Raw genomic sequence first — 18,121 nt, 5'->3', positions numbered from 1 at the left:
CTCTTCTCAATATTGTGTAATAACCTATATAGGAAAAGAATCTGAAAAAGAATGGATATATATATATATATATATATATATATATATATGTATAACTGATTCACTTTGCTGTACACCTGAAACTAACACAACATTGTAAATCAACTGTATTAGAATAAAATTTTTACAAAATAAAACAGCTTTCAATAAAGAGTATCTACCAGGATGTTAATAACAGCATTCTTCCTAACAGGGAACAAACAGAAACAATGATTATGTCTAACAGTATGGAGTTAATTAAATTATGACAATCTAGATTATAAAATAATATGAATCCATTAAGTGAGAGTATTTACTGATATGGCAAGAAAATTCATGATATTAAGTGAAAAAGCAAGTTATAAAACAACATGCATAATAAATACAATTATTTTTGAAATATATTTATGCAGCAAAATAACAAGAAAGAAAGGTAGCAAAAATGTTAGTGTTATCTTTAGCTGGGGCAATTATGGGTAATTTTATTTTCTACTTATTTAGTCTCTAACTTAAAAAAATAATGATGCATCATATTCAAGGTTAAAAAGCAACGTCAGACTTCCCTGGTGGTGCAGTGGTTAGGAAGCCACCTGCCAGTGCAGGGGACGCGGCTTCAATCCCTGGTCCGGGAAGATTCCACATGCTGAGGAGTGGCTGGGCCCACGTGCCACAACTACTAAGCCTGTGCTCTAGCGCCCGCGAGCCACAACTACTGAGCCCACGTGCCTAGAGCCCGTGCTCCGCAACAAGCCACCGCGAGGAGAAGCCCGCGCACTGCTACAAAGTGTAGCCCCCATCGCTGCAACTAGAGAAACCCTGTGCGCAGCAACTAAGACCCAACGCAGCCAAAGATTAATTAAAAAAAAAAAAGAAAAAGCAACGTCATTAGAAAAGTTAAGTAGCTCAATAGATACTAGTTAAGTAGATACTATGCTCCTTAAGAAGGGCCCATTTTTTGTTATTGGCCTGCCAAAAAGTATAATGCCTCTCCATATGTAGTAGGGGTTCAATAAATGCTTAATGACTAGATCAATAGAATGAATACAATAACGGCCACACTTAATTTCACTAGGTCATTTACTCTACTAGTCATTCTTACCTAAAGAAATCCACATATTGTCTGTTGAATGTTAAGAGACTATCCTTTGGTTGAGGAATGTTCAAATTAAACCCTATGTGAGAGTGCCCTCTGGTGGTTTCACTGACAATGCTTTTTATGAATTTGAAGTGTGTTAATCCACATCACCAATGGAAGGAAATATGAGAGTAAGAACCGGGTAGTAAGATTTTCATGAAGCTGAATTTATTCCATTTAAAGAACCATCAGCCTTTATGTACTTTTTAAATTTCTGAAAAAAACAAACTGACCTTTCATAAAGTGTTAGTGATAGTGGATAACAGGTTACTCCTCTGAGGTGGAGACGCACAGGGGAAGTGATAGTGGTGATGAAATACGTACTTATTCAGCAACTCATGAAGACCAAAATTCCAGGAACTACAGTGTTAACTACAATGTACTATATTTCCAGTACAACAAAAACTAAGTTAATTCTCCAAAACACTGACATGTGAATGTGTGGTTTGGGCAGCTTACAATTGAACAATCTCTACTTAGTAGATCCTTGTACTTAGAAGAAAATTTGTTATTTAATTAATTTAGTTTTTATTCTTTCTTCCTACTTTTAATACATGGCATACCTCAATCTTTGTAAAAATCTGGATATAAATCAACCAGAAAAAAACTGTTTTCGAAGCGATGTCACCAAACACAGCCAGTTAATATTTCTCATTATCAAATTCTATCGACTTGTTTTTCCTTTGATCTTTCCCCCCAAATGAATAATATATTAATGAAAAGAGCATAAACCACTTAAAAACACTTCCTTTCAGGCTTCCCTGGTGGCGCAGTGGTTGAGAGTCCCCTGCTAATGCAGGGGACACAGGTTCGAGCCCTGGTCTGGGAAGATCCCACATGCCGCGGAGCAACTAGGCCCATGAGCCACAACTACTGAGCCTGCGCGTCTGGAGCCTGTGCTCCGCAATAAGAGAGGCCGCGATAGTGAGAGGCCCACGCACCGAGATGAAGAGTGGCCCCGCTTGCCACAACTAGAGAAAGCCCTCACACAGAAACGAAGACCCAACACAGCAAAATAAATAAATTAATAAAAAACTCCTACCCCCAACATCTAAAAAACCCAAACCAAAACAAAAAAAACCCACTTCCTTTCTGTAATAGAGGGTGGCCATTATTAATTATTTTCTTTACTCTTTCCTATTCACTATTCCTTACATTTTACTCAACACTTGACCCTTCACCTTCCTTTATTCAAAGAACTAGATTAAGCAATAGACTTTGAATGTGAAATCATTTTTCACACCAAATTTTAAAATATCACAAATATTGCACAAGTTTGAATAAAGCACCTTTTCACCTTCTTAAGAAAGACTCCTCACCTCCTAAATAGAAATCACAGGGGCATCAATGCTATTAAGGATCATATATAAGCTGGTAGGGATAATCAACAGAATAGACTATTAACATTTTTGTAAGACTAGTTTAGTAATATTAACTTTTTTTTTTTTTTTTTTTTGCGGTACGCGGGCCTCTCACTGTTGTGGCCTCTCCCATTCTGGAGCACAGGCTCCGGATGCGCAGGCTCAGCAGCCATGGCTCACGGGCCTAGCCGCTCCGCGGCATGTGGGATCTTCCCGGACCAGGGCATGAACCCGCGTCCCCTGCATCGGCAGGCAGACTCTCAACCACTGCACCACCAGGGAAGCCCTATATTAACATTTTAATCACAGAGTTGCATGTGCTCTGAAGCAAGCATAATTTTTAAGACAGCCAGAAAAAAAACCTCAAAATGAATAATATAATATTCTTTCTAGGAAAGCACATTCTTGGGTGAAAGAAAACACCTCTTGTCATAGTGATTGATGCCTTGTAAAAAAGGCTCTGGACAGTTTGGATCCTGGCTCTCCCACTTGCTAGGTAGGTAGGCTTCAAGTCACTTAGCCTTATCTGTAAAATGGGGATGATGCACTTTCTTCAAAGGACTATTGTGAGAATTTAATAATAATGTAAACTAAGGACCTAGCAGGTAGTAGAAACTGATTAAAATGTAACTAATTATTTCCTAGAGCCACAAAAATGGAAACATTGTAACATCTATTTTCTGTGTGGATCTCATGAGTTTCTTTTCAAAGGCAGTGTAAAAATCTTCAGGAGAATCATGCACGTTTTTATTAATCATACTTATACTACTAATATGGCTGATAATGTAAAAGTACTTAATCATACTAGGCACATAAAAATAAATAGTAGACTTTAATAACTCAAAAGGAAAATAAAAATAGGCTTCCGTAAATAAGAATGTGAAATCCAGAATTACTTAATATATATAAAGAAATACACATTCTAATATATGAGAAGACATTTTATTATTTTACTAGGTAACATATTAGTTAATATACCCAATTGTATTTTCTCAAATGGCAAATGAGACGCAGGATAACATTTCTCTTTGATTCCTGAAAACCTCAATATCATCTGTCTTTTGGAGGATTCAGTTTCCTACGACGTCTATGATACCTTGAAAAGAAGAAAATATTTAAGATTATTTTAATAAAAGTCAACTGTTCCTGATAGAAATATCAAATTTCTATTACCCTGCTGTTTACTGGTATTCAAAAAAATCAGTGAAACCTAATACACACACACACACAGTTAGACACACCTCAGGTAGAAGATACTTCTTAATAATAAGTCACATTTTCCTGCTGTGAAAATTATCTTCTATTAATTAAGCATTTGGAAAGTCTTTTTTCAGATCTTGAGGTAGTTTCAACATGGCAATCTGGATGACTGTTCCTTAAACATTGTGAACATGCAGAACGTGCTCTATTAAAGTTTTATTCAAAAGGGGATGATCAGCTCTAAATGGAGGCCTCTAAAGCTGCAAGATCATGTTTTAATAATAAAATACGATTAGTAATATGTATATGGAAAAATGTGCAATATCACAAAAATGGAAGAAATGCAAATTAAAACAGTGAGAAACGTTTTTATTTTTTTTTGCAATCACAAATATTTTAAAAATTATAATGCACAATCCAAGTATGAGTATGGTGAAGCAAGTAATATCAGACCCAACTGCTTAAAGTATTAATCAGTATAACACTTTTGAAAACCAGTGTGGCGATATTTTAAAAAGTTTTTTTTAATAATTGTAATTTTTGACCTAGTAATTCCTCTTCTGGAAATCTATCCTAAAGCAATAAGTAAGCAGTTAAAATATTAACTATTTTAATATTAAAATATTAATGAGGAAAGGGATGATACAGGATGCAAATTTATATATACAGTATGATTAAAACCATGTAAAAATTTATGCAAACTAATAAAATTTATGTATAGAAAGAAAAAGAGAAATAAAATGCATTGTTAGCAGTGACTAAGTGATTTCGCCATGGAGAATTCTTTCTTCTTCTCAACATTTCCTTATTTTCTTTATTGAGTTAAGAAAATGTCTGCATAGAGTACATTTGCTTTCGGTGATGAATTCTCTTCAAAAATTCCCTTAAGGCCAGAATCTTGCAAGTTGATCTGAGCTAATTTTTAAATTTTTTTGCTAGTGTGGACATTCAATGTAAAGATTTCTACACCATAAATGATAAGACATGTTCTTATGCTCTTTAGTTGTGATTAAGATGATCTGGGGGGACTTCCCTGGTGCCGCAGTGGATAAGACTCTGTGCTCCCAATGCAGGGGGCCTGGGTTCGATCCCTGGTCAGGGAACTAGATCCCACATGCATGCTGCAACTAAGAGTTTGCATGCCACAACTAAGGAGCCCACATGCCACAACTAAGGAGCCCACGTGCTGCAACTAAGGAGCCAGCAAGCCACAACTAAGGAGCCCACCTGCAGCAACTAAGACCTGGCACAACCAATTAAATAAATAAATGAACTAAAAAAAAAAAAAGATGATCTTCAGTATTTTTTGCTTATTTTAAGGTTTCATAAGGCAACTTTCCTATACACTGTTTTTTGATATTGATTTTTTGACAAATTGCAAAATACAGAAATTAACTTAAAAAAATGCAGCATATCTGTATATACTAACATGGAGCCCTAAGTTGTAGAATAATACATATAGCATAATATCACTTATCTAAATAAACATTTCTACATGTGCTTATATTGGCATTGAGAAAATTATGGTTTTCTTAAGGGTTCCAGTTATGTGTCAGATAATCAAGGTTTTACTAGTACAACAGTATCCCTGAAAGGTGTTCTCTCAAAGCAGTTAGATACCAGAATAGGGGGGTTTGGGAAGTCACAAACTTCCTGAAATTATTTATAAAAATTTTCTATATGTGTTTTTCTGGGCAGTGGATTCATAGGTTTCATCAGATTCTCAATGAAGTCTGTGGCCCTAAAAATCTAAGCATTATCCTATAAAAATGTGATTCAGCTTACAATGCTCAACCATTTTCACTACTCAAGACTGACTGGAAATGCTTGAGACCCTGATAGCCCTAAACCTAACAAAGTCAAACTCTGAAATATGCTCAATAAATGTTAAATAGCATTTACAGATTTCTTATCATGCATGAATGTCAATATATGCTATAATCACTCAGAAGCAAGCACCTGAATTTTAGGGTGCCCTTATAACTTATCATCCAAACTGGGATCCTTTAAAGAATAAAAACCCACTCTATTAATAATTAACAAAAGAGTTAAACTGAGACTGTCCCTGGCAAACCAAAACATATTGTTACCCTTCTTAAATTACACGGTGACTCAGTGATATCTAAAAGATTTGTCTACAGTTCTTAGTCCAAGACAGAACTTCACCTCCTGGTTCACAATGCAGCTAGATGTTCAAATGTCTCCTACTCATGGTGGTAGCTAATTTTTGTTGCCTCCATGGAAAAATATTAAAGTAGTCCTTTAAATAAAGTTGTGCAGCTATTCATACATTTATAGAATTGCTTTATATTTCAGAAATTTAGAATTACTTTCCAGATCCTTCTTACTTTCTATCCAGACTTCTTTCAATCCTTCCATCCTTCTTTCTTTCAACATAACTTTACATTTAGTGGAGTTATGTTAGCTATTTTCTTTTTTAAGAGATATTATGAAAATCAGAATCATTTGCTCATTCATTTATTCATTCATTTTTAAATGTGTGGAGCATCTACCACATGCCAGGCACCATTTTTAGGTGCTAAGGTTTCTGTGGTACACAAAACATGACAAAATCCCCACCCTCATGGAGATTACATTCCAGTGTATTAGATAGAAAAACAAGATAAACAAGTTGACCAGGGAAGGCTTCAGTGAGTAAAAACGCAAAATAAGACAGCTATCTTGCTGATATCAGTAGGAAAAAGTATTCTATGTAGAGTAAACAGCAGGTATAAGGGCTCTGAGGTAGAAGGAAGGGCATGTTCAAGGAACAGAAAAGAGGTCATGTGGCTGGAACAGAGTGAAGAAGGAAGAGAATAGTAGGAAATGAGGATGGAAAGGTGAAAGAGGGTCAGATCACATAGGTTCTAGTAGATAATAGTTAAGGCCTATAGCTTTTCTCTAAGTGAGATGGAAAGCTGTTGGAGGGTTTTCAACAGAAAAATTATAAGACCTAATGGAACTTTTAACAGGATTACTCTGGCTGTGTGCTAAGAACAGACCGCAGGGAAGCAAAGGCAGAAGTAGGGAGACCAGTTAGAAAGCCACTTCTATGAACCAGGCAAAAGATGGTGGCGTGTACCAGGATGATGGCAGACGGAATGGCGATAAATGGTCAAATCTGGATACATTTTGGAGATAGAGCCAACAGGATTTGCTGATAGACCAGATGTTGGGTGTGAGACACAGAGAAAAGTCAAAAATGGCACCAAGATTTCTGGCCCAAGCAGCTAGAACAATGGCACTGGCATTAACTGAGACAGGGAAGGCTGCAAAAGAAGCTGGTTTGTGAGGGACCACGAAAAGCTCAGTTAGAGACACGTTAAGTTAGGGGTGTCCATTAGACAAGTAGGCCCGTGGATATACAGGTCTGGAGGTGAAGGGACAGGAAGAGATACATTTGGGAGCCAATGCAGATGGTATTTAAAGCCATGAGACTGGATGAGATCACTGTCTTAGGGAATGGGACAGAAAAGAGGAGAGAACCAAGGACTGATCCTTGGGAAACTCCAAAATTTAGAGCAGAGATAAGGGAAATGAAATGGAATCAGCAAGAGAAACCAAGATAGTATATGAACTGTGAGTACATAAAAAGAGTTTCAACAAACTTATTAAGGTTGAATTAATGAGAAAAATAATGGAAAATTCAAAGAAAACCATTAGGAACTCTGCCATATTGCTGAAATGATGTATTTTGCAAAGAATTATAATGGAAGGAATGCTCCACTGACTTTATTTTTTTCATGCCAATTGAGGAAGACTGAAAAAAGGAAAAAGAGCTTGTACACAGGTGCTGGCAAGTGAGGGCACTGATATGTCCTGCTTCCGGAGTACTGGGCAACACGAGAGGCCGACATGAGATACCTCAGGGGTTGCAGAGAAGGGCAAAACAACTCAGAATCATGTCCCCAGCAACTATTTACAGAGGAGCTATCTAATGCAAATTGCTACAGGAGTACAAAAAAATTGATTTGCATAAGGAGCACCTTTCAAAGAATATGTTCGAAGCCCCATTAGTTCAGGTAAATTATAATGCAGTGGCTAAGCTAGTCTAATTTGCTTTCATCACCTGTAATATCATCAAACAGGAAGTAGCAGGAGCCTCATGGTTACATATGCTATTTTTTTAAATCAACCTTTGCACAACTGAATATAAAAATAGTCATTCAGGCAAAGGCAGAGAGCAGGGAACTAAAAGTTCAATTTAACCTCAAACCCAATGTCCTGGATTTCCTCACCACTAATTTCTCACACTAAAAATTCAAACAGTTCTAGTATCCAGTTTCAGTATAAAGCCTAAATCTAAGACTCTTTGAATTGCCATCCTAAAGCAAACAGGATCACCAGGATTAGGAAACAGTAATATCCAAATCATAAATTCAGTGGTAACAATTTTAACCTTTGATCTCCAGACTTGAGATAATCTAATCTCCAGTGTTTATTGCCTACTAGACTATTTCAGCATCAATTCTGTATAGTCATACTACCTATACTCTCAGTCCACCCCACCTTGGGTGAGGCCAGTAATTCAATGCAGGTAGGTTCGGGATTGGATGAGGTGGGCAACAGCCTGGGATCATAAAGCCTCTGCTGACCTTGATTCAGAATTTGATAATGAAGAACATCTTAATCCACAGGTGACCTACCTAGATAAAACTGAAATTAGATAAATCCACATGACTTGATAGCTGAACTCTGGGAATAAAACTTCCAAGAATCACTGGGAAATTTACCAGTGGACCAACCCAAAGACTAGCATAGGGCTTCCCTGGTGGTGCAGTGGTTGAGAGTCCGCCTGCCGATGCAGGGGACACGGGTTTGTGCCCTGGTGCGGGAGGATCCCACATGCCACAGAGCGGATGGGCCCGTGAGCCATGGCCACTGAGCCTGCACGTCCGGAGCCTGTGCTCCGCAATGGGAGAGGCCACAGCACTGAGAGGCCCATGTACCACAAAAAAAAAAAAAAAAAAAAAAAAAGACTAGCATAAAGTATGGTCTCAAAGGAAAACTGAACACCTTCAAGAAGCTGTGAAGATAATTAGGTAAGATAATATTCCATCAGACAGTAACTTAACACACATACACTGTATTAAAGATATTGTATTAGAGGTCTTCTGGAAAACTACAAAACAGAAGTTGCATTCCTGATAAAGACAGAATAATCGAGAGCAAACGATGAAAACAAAAAATTACCCACAAATATAACATTAACAGATCTCTAATAACAGATATCTAATATCTAATATGTTGCATATAGTTATGCTAACAGGGGTATAGTAGCTATTCAAAGTGACTATAATCAAATTAAGTTTCATGAAAAAAGTGAGCTAAGAGCAAATGGCAGAGGAAGAGTGAAAGTCCTGAAAATCAAAACAGAAAGCACTTAAGATGACTTGACACTGAAATGAGAAGTCACATTGGATAAAAAAGCAAAATCCAACTATATTCTATTCATTAAAAAAGACCCACTTTAAACTTAAAAAAATTTTACACAACGAAGGAAACCATGAACAAAATGAAAAGACAACCCACAGAATGGGAGAAAATATTTGCAAACAATGCAACCAACAAGGGACTAATCTCCAAAATATACAAACAGCTCATGCTGCTCAATATCAAAAAGCAAAAAACCCAGTCAAAAATTGGACAGAAGATCTAAATAGACATTTCTCCAAAGACAGACAAACAGATGGCCAAAAAGCACATGAAAAGATGCTCAACATCACTAATTATTAGAGAAATGTAAATCAAAATTTCACTAAGGTATCACCTCACACTGGTCAGAATGGCCATCATCAAAAAATCTAGAAACAATAAATGCTGGAGAGGGTGTGGAGAAAAGGGAACCCTCCCCCACTGTTCTTGGAATGTAAACTGGCACAACCATTATGGAGAACAGACAGAGGTTCCTTAAAAAACTAAAAATAGAACTACCATATCATCTAGCAATCCCACTCCTGGGCAAATATCTGGGGAAAAACGTAATTCAAAAAGATACATGCACCCCAATGTTCACTGCAGCACTATTTACAACAGCCAAGACATGGGAGCCACCTAAATGTCCATCAACAAGAGGAATGGATAAAGAAGATGTGGTACATATATACAATGGAATTTTACTCAGCCATAAAAAAGAATGAAATAATGCCATTTGCAGCAACATGGATGGACCTAGAGATTACCATGCCAAGTGAAGTAAGTCAGACACAGAAAGAATGTCATATAATAGCATATCTATATGTAGAATCTAATTTTAAAAATGATACAAATGAACTTATTTACAAAACAGAAACAGACTCACAGATCTTGAAATCAAACTTATGGTTATCAAAGGGGAAACAAGTGGGAGAGTGATAAATCAGGAGATTGCAATTAACATATACACACTACTACATATAAAATAGATTGACAAGGACCTACTGTATAGCACAGGGAACTCTACTCAATATTCTGTAATAACCTATATGGGAAAAGAATCCAAAAAATCTGCACACACACACACACATAACTGATTCACTCTGCTGTACACCTGAAACGAACACAATATTGTAAGTCAACTATATTCCAATAAAAACTTTAAAACTTCAAAAATAAATAAATAAATATTATACCATGTTAAAAAAACACAACACTCTAAATATAAAGACACATGTAGGTTAAAAGTAAAAGAATAGAAACAGATATATCATGCGAACCCTAATCAAAAGAAGGCTGAACAGGCTATATTAATACTAGACAAATTAGATTTCATAATAAGAAATATCAGTGGAAATAAAAAAGAACACTTCATAAAGATAAGGTGTCGATTTATCAAGAGAATATAACAATAATAAATGAATATACACCTAATAACAGAGCTTCAAAATATATGAAGACAAAACAGAACTGGGAGGAGAAACGGAAAAACCTGTGATTACAGTTGCAGATTTCAACATTCCTCTCATAATAACTGATTAAACAAACAGAAAATTAGTAAGGCTGTAGAAAACTTGAACACTACCACCAGCCAAGTAGCCCTAATTAATATTTTTAGAAAACTACCCCCAACCATGGCACAATATATATTTTCTTTTCAAATACACATTCACTAAGGCAGACAATAATCTGCAACATTAAACAAATCTCAATTAATTTAAAGACTGAAACCATACAAAGTATGTTTCGTGATCACAACAGAATTAAAGTAGAAACCAGGAACAGAAAGATATTGGAGGGACTTCCCTGGTGGTCCAGTGGGTAAGACTCTGCACTCCCAATGCAGGGGACCCAGGTACGATTCCTGCTCGGGGAACTAGATCCCACACACGTGTCGCGACTAAGTAGCCCGCATGTCACAACTAAGAGTCCACACACCATGATCCCGCAGCTAAAGATCCTGCATGCCGCAACTAAGACCCGGTGCAGCCAAAAGAAATAAGTAAATAAGCAAATTTTTAAAAAGATATTGGAAAAATTCAAAACACCTGGAAATTAACTCACTGCTAAATAACTCTTGGGTCAAAGAAGAAATCACAGGGAAATTAGAAAATAGTTTGAACTGAATGAAAAACAAAACGTATCAAAATTGCTGGGATGTAGCTAAAAGAGGGCTGAAAGGGAAATTTATAGCATTAAATGCTTAAAGAAGAGACTTCCAAACAATAAGCCTTAAGAAAGAGGAAAAAGAACAAGCAGAAGGAATAAAATAACAGAGAGCAAAAAATTTATGAAATAAAAAAACAGAAAAACAATAGAATCAATTAAACCAACAGCTGGTTCTCAAAAAGATCAAAACAACAATGCCAGGAATAAGGAATGTGAGTTCACTACAGATTATAAAAATATTAAAAGAATGAGAAAATATGAACAAATATACAATTTAGATGAAATGGGCAAATACCTTGATATAAACTACCAAAGTTCCCTCAAGACGAAACAAATAAACTGAATAGCCCTAGCTATTGACTACAGTAATTGGATTTGTAGTTAAAAATCCTCCCACAAAGAAAATTCCAGACCCATACAGCTTCACTGGTGAATTCTAACATTGAGAAAGAAATAATAACCATCCTACAAATACTCTTGCAAAAAAACTGAAGGGGAGGGAATACTTCTAAACTCATTCTAACATACAAGCATTACTTGATACCAAAACCAGGGAAAAATATTATAAAATACGGACCAATATCCCTAAAAACAAAGATGTAAAAATTCTACCCAAAATTTTAACAAATCACAACTAACAATACATTAAAAAAATAATATATCATGATCAACTGGGGTTTAGCCAAGGAATGAAAGGTTGGTTCACATTTAAAATCATTCAATTTACTCCATCATATTAAAGACTAAACAAGAAAAAGTATATGATCATCTTAAAAAATACAGGAAAAGCGTCAAACAAAATTCAACACCCATTCATGATAAAAACTCTCCATACTAGGAATAGGAGGGACCTTCTCAACCTGATAAAGGGCATCTACAAAAAGACCCATACTGGCTTCCCTGGTGGCACAGTGGTTGAGAATCCGCCTACCAATGCCTGGGACACGGGTTTGATGCCTGGTCCAGTAAGATCCCACATGCCGCAGAGCAACTAAGCCCATGCGCCACAACTACTGAGCTTGCATGCCGCAACTATTGAAGCCCGTGTGCCTAGAGCCTGTGCTCTGCAACAAGAGAAGCTACCGCAATGAGAAGCCCGCATGCCGCAACAAAGAGTAGCTAGCCCTGGCTCACCGCAACTAGAGAAAGCCCGCGCGCAGCAACGAAGACCCAACTCAGACAAAAATAAATAAATAAATAAAATTTATTAAAAAAAAAAAAAAAGACCCATACTGAACATCATACTTAATGTTTAGATGATTTTTTAAATTAATTAATTTATTTTTGGCTGCTTTTTAATATGTTCCTAGGAGTTTTCTGCATAGATGATCATGCCATCATTGAATAAAGACAATTTTACTTCTCCTTTTACAAACTGTATGCTTTTTATTTCTTTCTCTTGTCCTATTGCACTGCTTAGGACCTTTAGTACACTGCTGAGTATAAGTGTTGAGTGTGGACATCACTGCCCTTTTCCCAGTTTTAGTGGGTATTTAAACATTAAGTATGGGCTTCCCTGCTGGCACAGTGGCTAAGAATCCACCTGCCAATGCAGGGGACATAGGTTTGAGGCCTAGTCCAAGAAGCCAAAGCAATCTTGAGGGAAAAAAACGGAGCTGGAGGAATCAGGCTCCCGGACTTTATACTACAAAGCTACAGTAATAAAGACAATATGGTACTGGCACAAAAACAGAAATATAGATCAATGGAACAGGATAGAAAGCCCAGAGATAAACCCACACACCTATGGTCAACTAATCTATGACAAAGGAGGCAAGGGTATACAATGGAGAAAAGACAGTCTCTTCAATAAGTGGTGCTGGGAAAACAGGACAGCTACATGTAAAAAATGAAATTAGAACACTCCCTAACACCATACACAAAAATAAACTCAAAATGGATTAAAGACCTAAATGTAAGGCCAGACACTATAAAACTCTTAGAGGAAAACATAGGAAGAACACTCTATGACATAAATCACAGCAAGATCTTTTCTGACCCACCTCCTAGAGTAATGGAAATAAAAAGAAAAATAAACAAATGGGACCTGATGAGACTTCAAAGCTTTTGCACAGCAAAGGAAACTATAAACAAGATGAAAAGACAACACTCAGAATGGGAGAAAATATTTGCAAACAAATCAATGGACAAAGGATTAATCTCCAATATATAAACAGCTCATGCAGCTCAATATTAAAAAACCAAAAAACCCAATCAAAAAATGGGCAGAAGGGGCTTCTCTGGTGAATCTGCCTGCCAATGCAGGGGACACAGGTTTGAGCCCTGGTCCAGGAAGATCCCATATGCCGCAGAGCAACTAAGTCTGTGCGCTACAACTACTGAGCCTGCGCTCTGAAGTCTGCAAGCCACAACTACTGAGCCCAAGTGCCAAAACTACTGCAGCCCTCACGCCTAGAGCCCATGCTCTGCAACAAGAGAAGCCACTACAGTGAGAAGCCCGCCCACTGCAACGTATAGTCCCTGCTCGCCGCAACTAAAGAAAGCCTGCATGCAGCAACAAAGACCCAACACAGCCAAACTAAATAAATTAAAAAAAAAAAAAATGGGCAAAAGACCTAAATAGACATTTCTCCAAGGAAGACATACAGATGGCCAAGAGGCACATGAAAAGTTACTCAACATCACTAATTACTAGAGAAATGCAAATCAAAACTGCAATGAGGTATCACCTCACACCAGTTACAATGGGCATCATCAGAAAATCTACAAACAACAAATGCTGGAGAGGGTGTGGAGAAAAGGGAACCCTCTTGCACTGTTGGTGGGAATGTAAACTGATACAGCCACTATGGAGAACAGTATGGAGGTTCCTTAAAAAACTAAAAACAGAATTACCATATGACCCAGCAATCCCACTACTGGGCATATACCCAGAGAAAACCATAATTCAAAAAGACACATGCACCCCAAAGACACATGCACCCCAGTGTTCACTGCAGCACTATTTGCAACAGCCAGGTCATGGAAGCAACGTAAATGCCCATCGACAGAGGAATGGATAAAGAAGATGTGGTACATATATACAATGGAATATGACTCAGCCATAAAAAGGAACGAAGTTGGGTCATTTGTAGAGACATGGATGGATCTAGAGACTGGCATACAGAGTGAAGTGAGTCAGAAAGAGAAAAACAAATATCGTATATTAACGCATATATGTGGAATCTAGAAAAATGGTTCAGATGAGCCAGTCTGCAAGGCAGAAATAGAGACACAGATGTGGAGAACAAACGTACGGACACCAAGGGGGGGAAAGCTGGGGCGGGTTGGGGGGTGGGATGAATTGTGAGATTGGGATTGACATATATACATTAACATGTATAAAATAGGTAACTAATAAGAACCTGCTGTATAAAAAAAAATAAAATTAAATTCAAAAAAATAAAAAGCTACTAGAATTATCTCAAGATCACAGGATACAATGTCAATATACAAGAATCCACTGTATTTCTACATATGAATAATAATCCACTGAAAATTTAAATTAAAAATACTATTTACAATAGCATAAAGAATACAAAATGTTTGAGATAAATTTAACAAAAAATGTACAGTATTCATACACTGCAAACTACAAAACACTGTTAAGTGATATTTTTTTAAAAGACCTAAATAATGGAGAAATATACTATTTTAATCAATGGGACAATTCAGTACTGTTAAGACATCAATTTTCCTGAAATTGATCTAGAGACTGAATGCAATCTCCTTCAAAATCCCAGCAGGCTTTTTGTAGAAACGGATAAGCTGATTCTAAAAGTTATAAGAAAATGCAAAAGACCTATGACTGCTGAGACAACTTTTTAAAAAAGAACAAAATGAGAAGACTTACTCTACCTGGTTTCAAGACTTTAGTTACAACAGCCAAAACTGTGTGGTATCCCAAAGACAAACATACATTAATGGAACAAAATAGAGTCCAGGACCCACATATATGGTTTCAGTAAAGGTGTTATAGGGCAATTTAATGGGGAAAGATAATATCTTCAACTAATGGTGTTGGGACAACTGGATATACATATGCCAAAAAAAAGATCCCCAACCTGTGCCTCACACCATGCATAAAAATTAAAACTGTGGGAAGAAGACATAGGAGAAAGTCTTAGTGACCTTAGGTTAGGCAAAGATTTTTTAAGCAGGATGCAAAAAGCCTGAAAAATTTGTAAACTGAACTTCACCAAAATTAAAAAACTTCTGATCTTCAAAATACACTATTAAGGACATGAAAATCCAAGCCACAGACAGGGAGAAAATACTTGCAAAACATTTGTTTCAGAAAGGACTTTGATCCACAAGTTTTACACCTTAATAAGAAAACCAATCTGCTTTTTAAAAAATAGGCAAGGGCTTCCCTGGTGGCGCAGTGGTTGGGAGTCCGCCTGCCGATGCAGGGGACACGGGTTCGTGCCCCGGTCCGGGAAGATCCCACATGCCGCGGAGCGGCTAGGCCCGTGAGCCATGGCCGCTGAGCCTGCGCATCCGGAGCCTGTGCTCCGCAACAGGAGAGGCCACAACAGTGAGAGGCCCGCGTACCGCAAAAAAATAAATAAATAAATAAAAATAAAATAAAAAATAGGCAAAAGATTTGTACAGATACTTAACCAAGAAACAAACAAAAAAACCCCCAAAAAACAGATGTATGCATTGCCAATAAGCACATGAAAAGATGCTCAAAATGATTAGTAATTCATTAGGGCAACATAAATTAAAACCGCAATTAAATACTACTACTCACCCAACAGAATGTTTGAAATTTTAAAAACTGATGATACCAAGTGTTGAGAAGGATGTAGAGCAACTAGAACTCTTGCACTGCTAAGTGGGAATGTAAAATGGTTCAGCCACTTTAACTGTGGCTCATGAATTTAAACATGTCCTTATCACATGACCAAGTAATCCTACCCCTAGATATTTACTTAAGAGAAATAAAAACATGTCCATACAATGACTTGTACTTGAATGTTTATGCAGATTTACAGCCAAAAAACTGGAAAGAACCCAAAATGTCCAACTGGTTAATAGATAAACAAACTGTGGTCTATCCATACAAGGGAATACTACTCAGAAGTAAAAAGGGACAAACTACTGGTATACACAACAACAGGGATGAATCTTGAAAGCACTGTACATAGTGAAATAAGTCAGACACAAAAAGTTACGTACTGTATAATTCCATTTACATGAAATTCTAGAAAGGGTAAAACATGAAATTCTAGAAATCCATGAAATTCTAGAAAGTGATAGAAAGCAGAGAAGTAATTGCCCAGGGTGAGGGTTATAGGAAGGGAACTGACTGCAATAGGGCATGGAAGAACTTTCTGGAGTTATGAGAATAGTCTATATTATGATTGTAGTAGTGATTATGAAACGTAGCAGGATGCTATGGTCCTTGCCCCCCATGTCCTCAGCCTGCCTTATGTCTGTGGAAAAACTTTAGCCAAGGAATAAGTTTAATCAGAGAAGTGAGAAAATGCAGAAACAAAGGAAAACAGCCCAACAAGACTAACAGCCCAACAAGACAAGTTTAGTCATTAAGCGTAGTCAAGGACCTTCAGTTCCTCTTCAAGGGCTGTAGATAATATTCTGAGCCATGTCCTGTGAGCTGTCTTATAGATACTGAAATCCCCACCAGGAGGAAGAAGTTAATTACATGATGAGCAGACTGTAGCCATGACATAAGCTGCCACAATTCCGAGAGCTGGCCTCAAAGAAATGGGAACAAACCGACCCTGGAACTGAAGATTAACTGTACTTAAAACAATCAGGATGATGCTGGCCAGACCACTGATAACCAATTTCAAGGTGACTGTCAGAGGTGACTGTGCTGTTTTTGCATGTAGCTCCCTCCCTCTGTCCATAAAAGCTTTTGCCCACTGATAGTCAGTGGGGGGCTCAGCCTTTGGACAGGCAGCAGTAAACCACCCCCACCCTGGGTGCCAGCCTCCAAAATAAAGCAAACTTTCCTTTCCACCAACCTTGCCTCTTCATTGGCTTTTGAGTGGCAAGTAGCTGGACCCCCATTTTCGGTAACAATTATACAACTGTATACATTTGTTAAAATGCATCGAACTGTGTACTTAAACTGGTGAATGCTTTACTTAAAACATTTTGTCAAAACTCATGAAGTTGTATACTTAAAACTGGTAAATTTGAAGTGTGTAAATTATACCTCAAAAGAGCCTATTTAAGAAAAGATGCTTCAGGGAGTTCCCTGGTGGTCTAGTGGTTAGGATTTGGCACTTTCACTGTCATGGCCCAGGTTCAGTCCCTGGTCGGGGAACTGAGATGCCATAAGCCAAGTGGCACAGTCAAAAAAAAAAAAAGACGCTTCTAAAAGAATAAGAGAAAAACTATGAGTAGGAGACAATGTTAATAATTATCATTACCACATTATTACTGTACATATACTGTATGCCAGGTGCTTAACTTAAATGATTATATTTTATCTCAAAAACACCAAGTGAATTAGGCATTATTATTTCTACTTTCTTTAATAGATAATAAGATTGAATAACTAGCTAGTAAGTAGCAGAGACAAGATGATTTGAGTCAGTCTGGCCTCTTTAACAAAAACTTGTACTCTCAGCAAAGTGTTCTACTTTATTGGAGTTCAAAAAGCACAAAATTGAGTATAATATGAGGTTGGGCTATTCACATAGGTAGAGTTTAACAGTGTTCATCTACGGGGAATAGGGCATTAGTAGGTATAAAAAAAGATTTTTATTTTATACTTTAAATACTTCTGAATTGTTTAAAAATATTTCTTAAACAAGCATTTTATACCTTTCAGTAACATATTTAA

General features: G+C 37.1%; 1 protein-coding gene across 4 annotated transcripts in view; it reads right to left on the bottom strand.

Moving 5' to 3' along the window:
• Nucleotides 1-3,442: 3,442 nt before the first annotated feature.
• The window catches only part of MRPL42 (mitochondrial ribosomal protein L42), a 33,190-nt gene continuing 18,511 nt past the window's right edge, over nt 3,443-18,121 (bottom strand). For all 4 annotated transcript variants that reach the window (XM_082634827.1, XM_082634826.1, XM_082634828.1 and 1 more), the window contains exon 6: nt 3,443-3,610. In XM_082634827.1, coding sequence (XP_082490953.1) covers nt 3,565-3,610 — 46 coding nt within the window. In that variant the 3' untranslated portion in view covers nt 3,443-3,564. The remainder of the gene's footprint in view (nt 3,611-18,121) is intronic.

Source organism: Mesoplodon mirus (genome assembly GCF_964341445.2).
Source record: "Mesoplodon mirus genome assembly, chromosome: 11".
In the NCBI taxonomy this organism is placed as follows: Eukaryota; Metazoa; Chordata; class Mammalia; order Artiodactyla; family Ziphiidae; genus Mesoplodon; species Mesoplodon mirus.
This window is presented reverse-complemented; position numbering and strand designations above follow the sequence as displayed.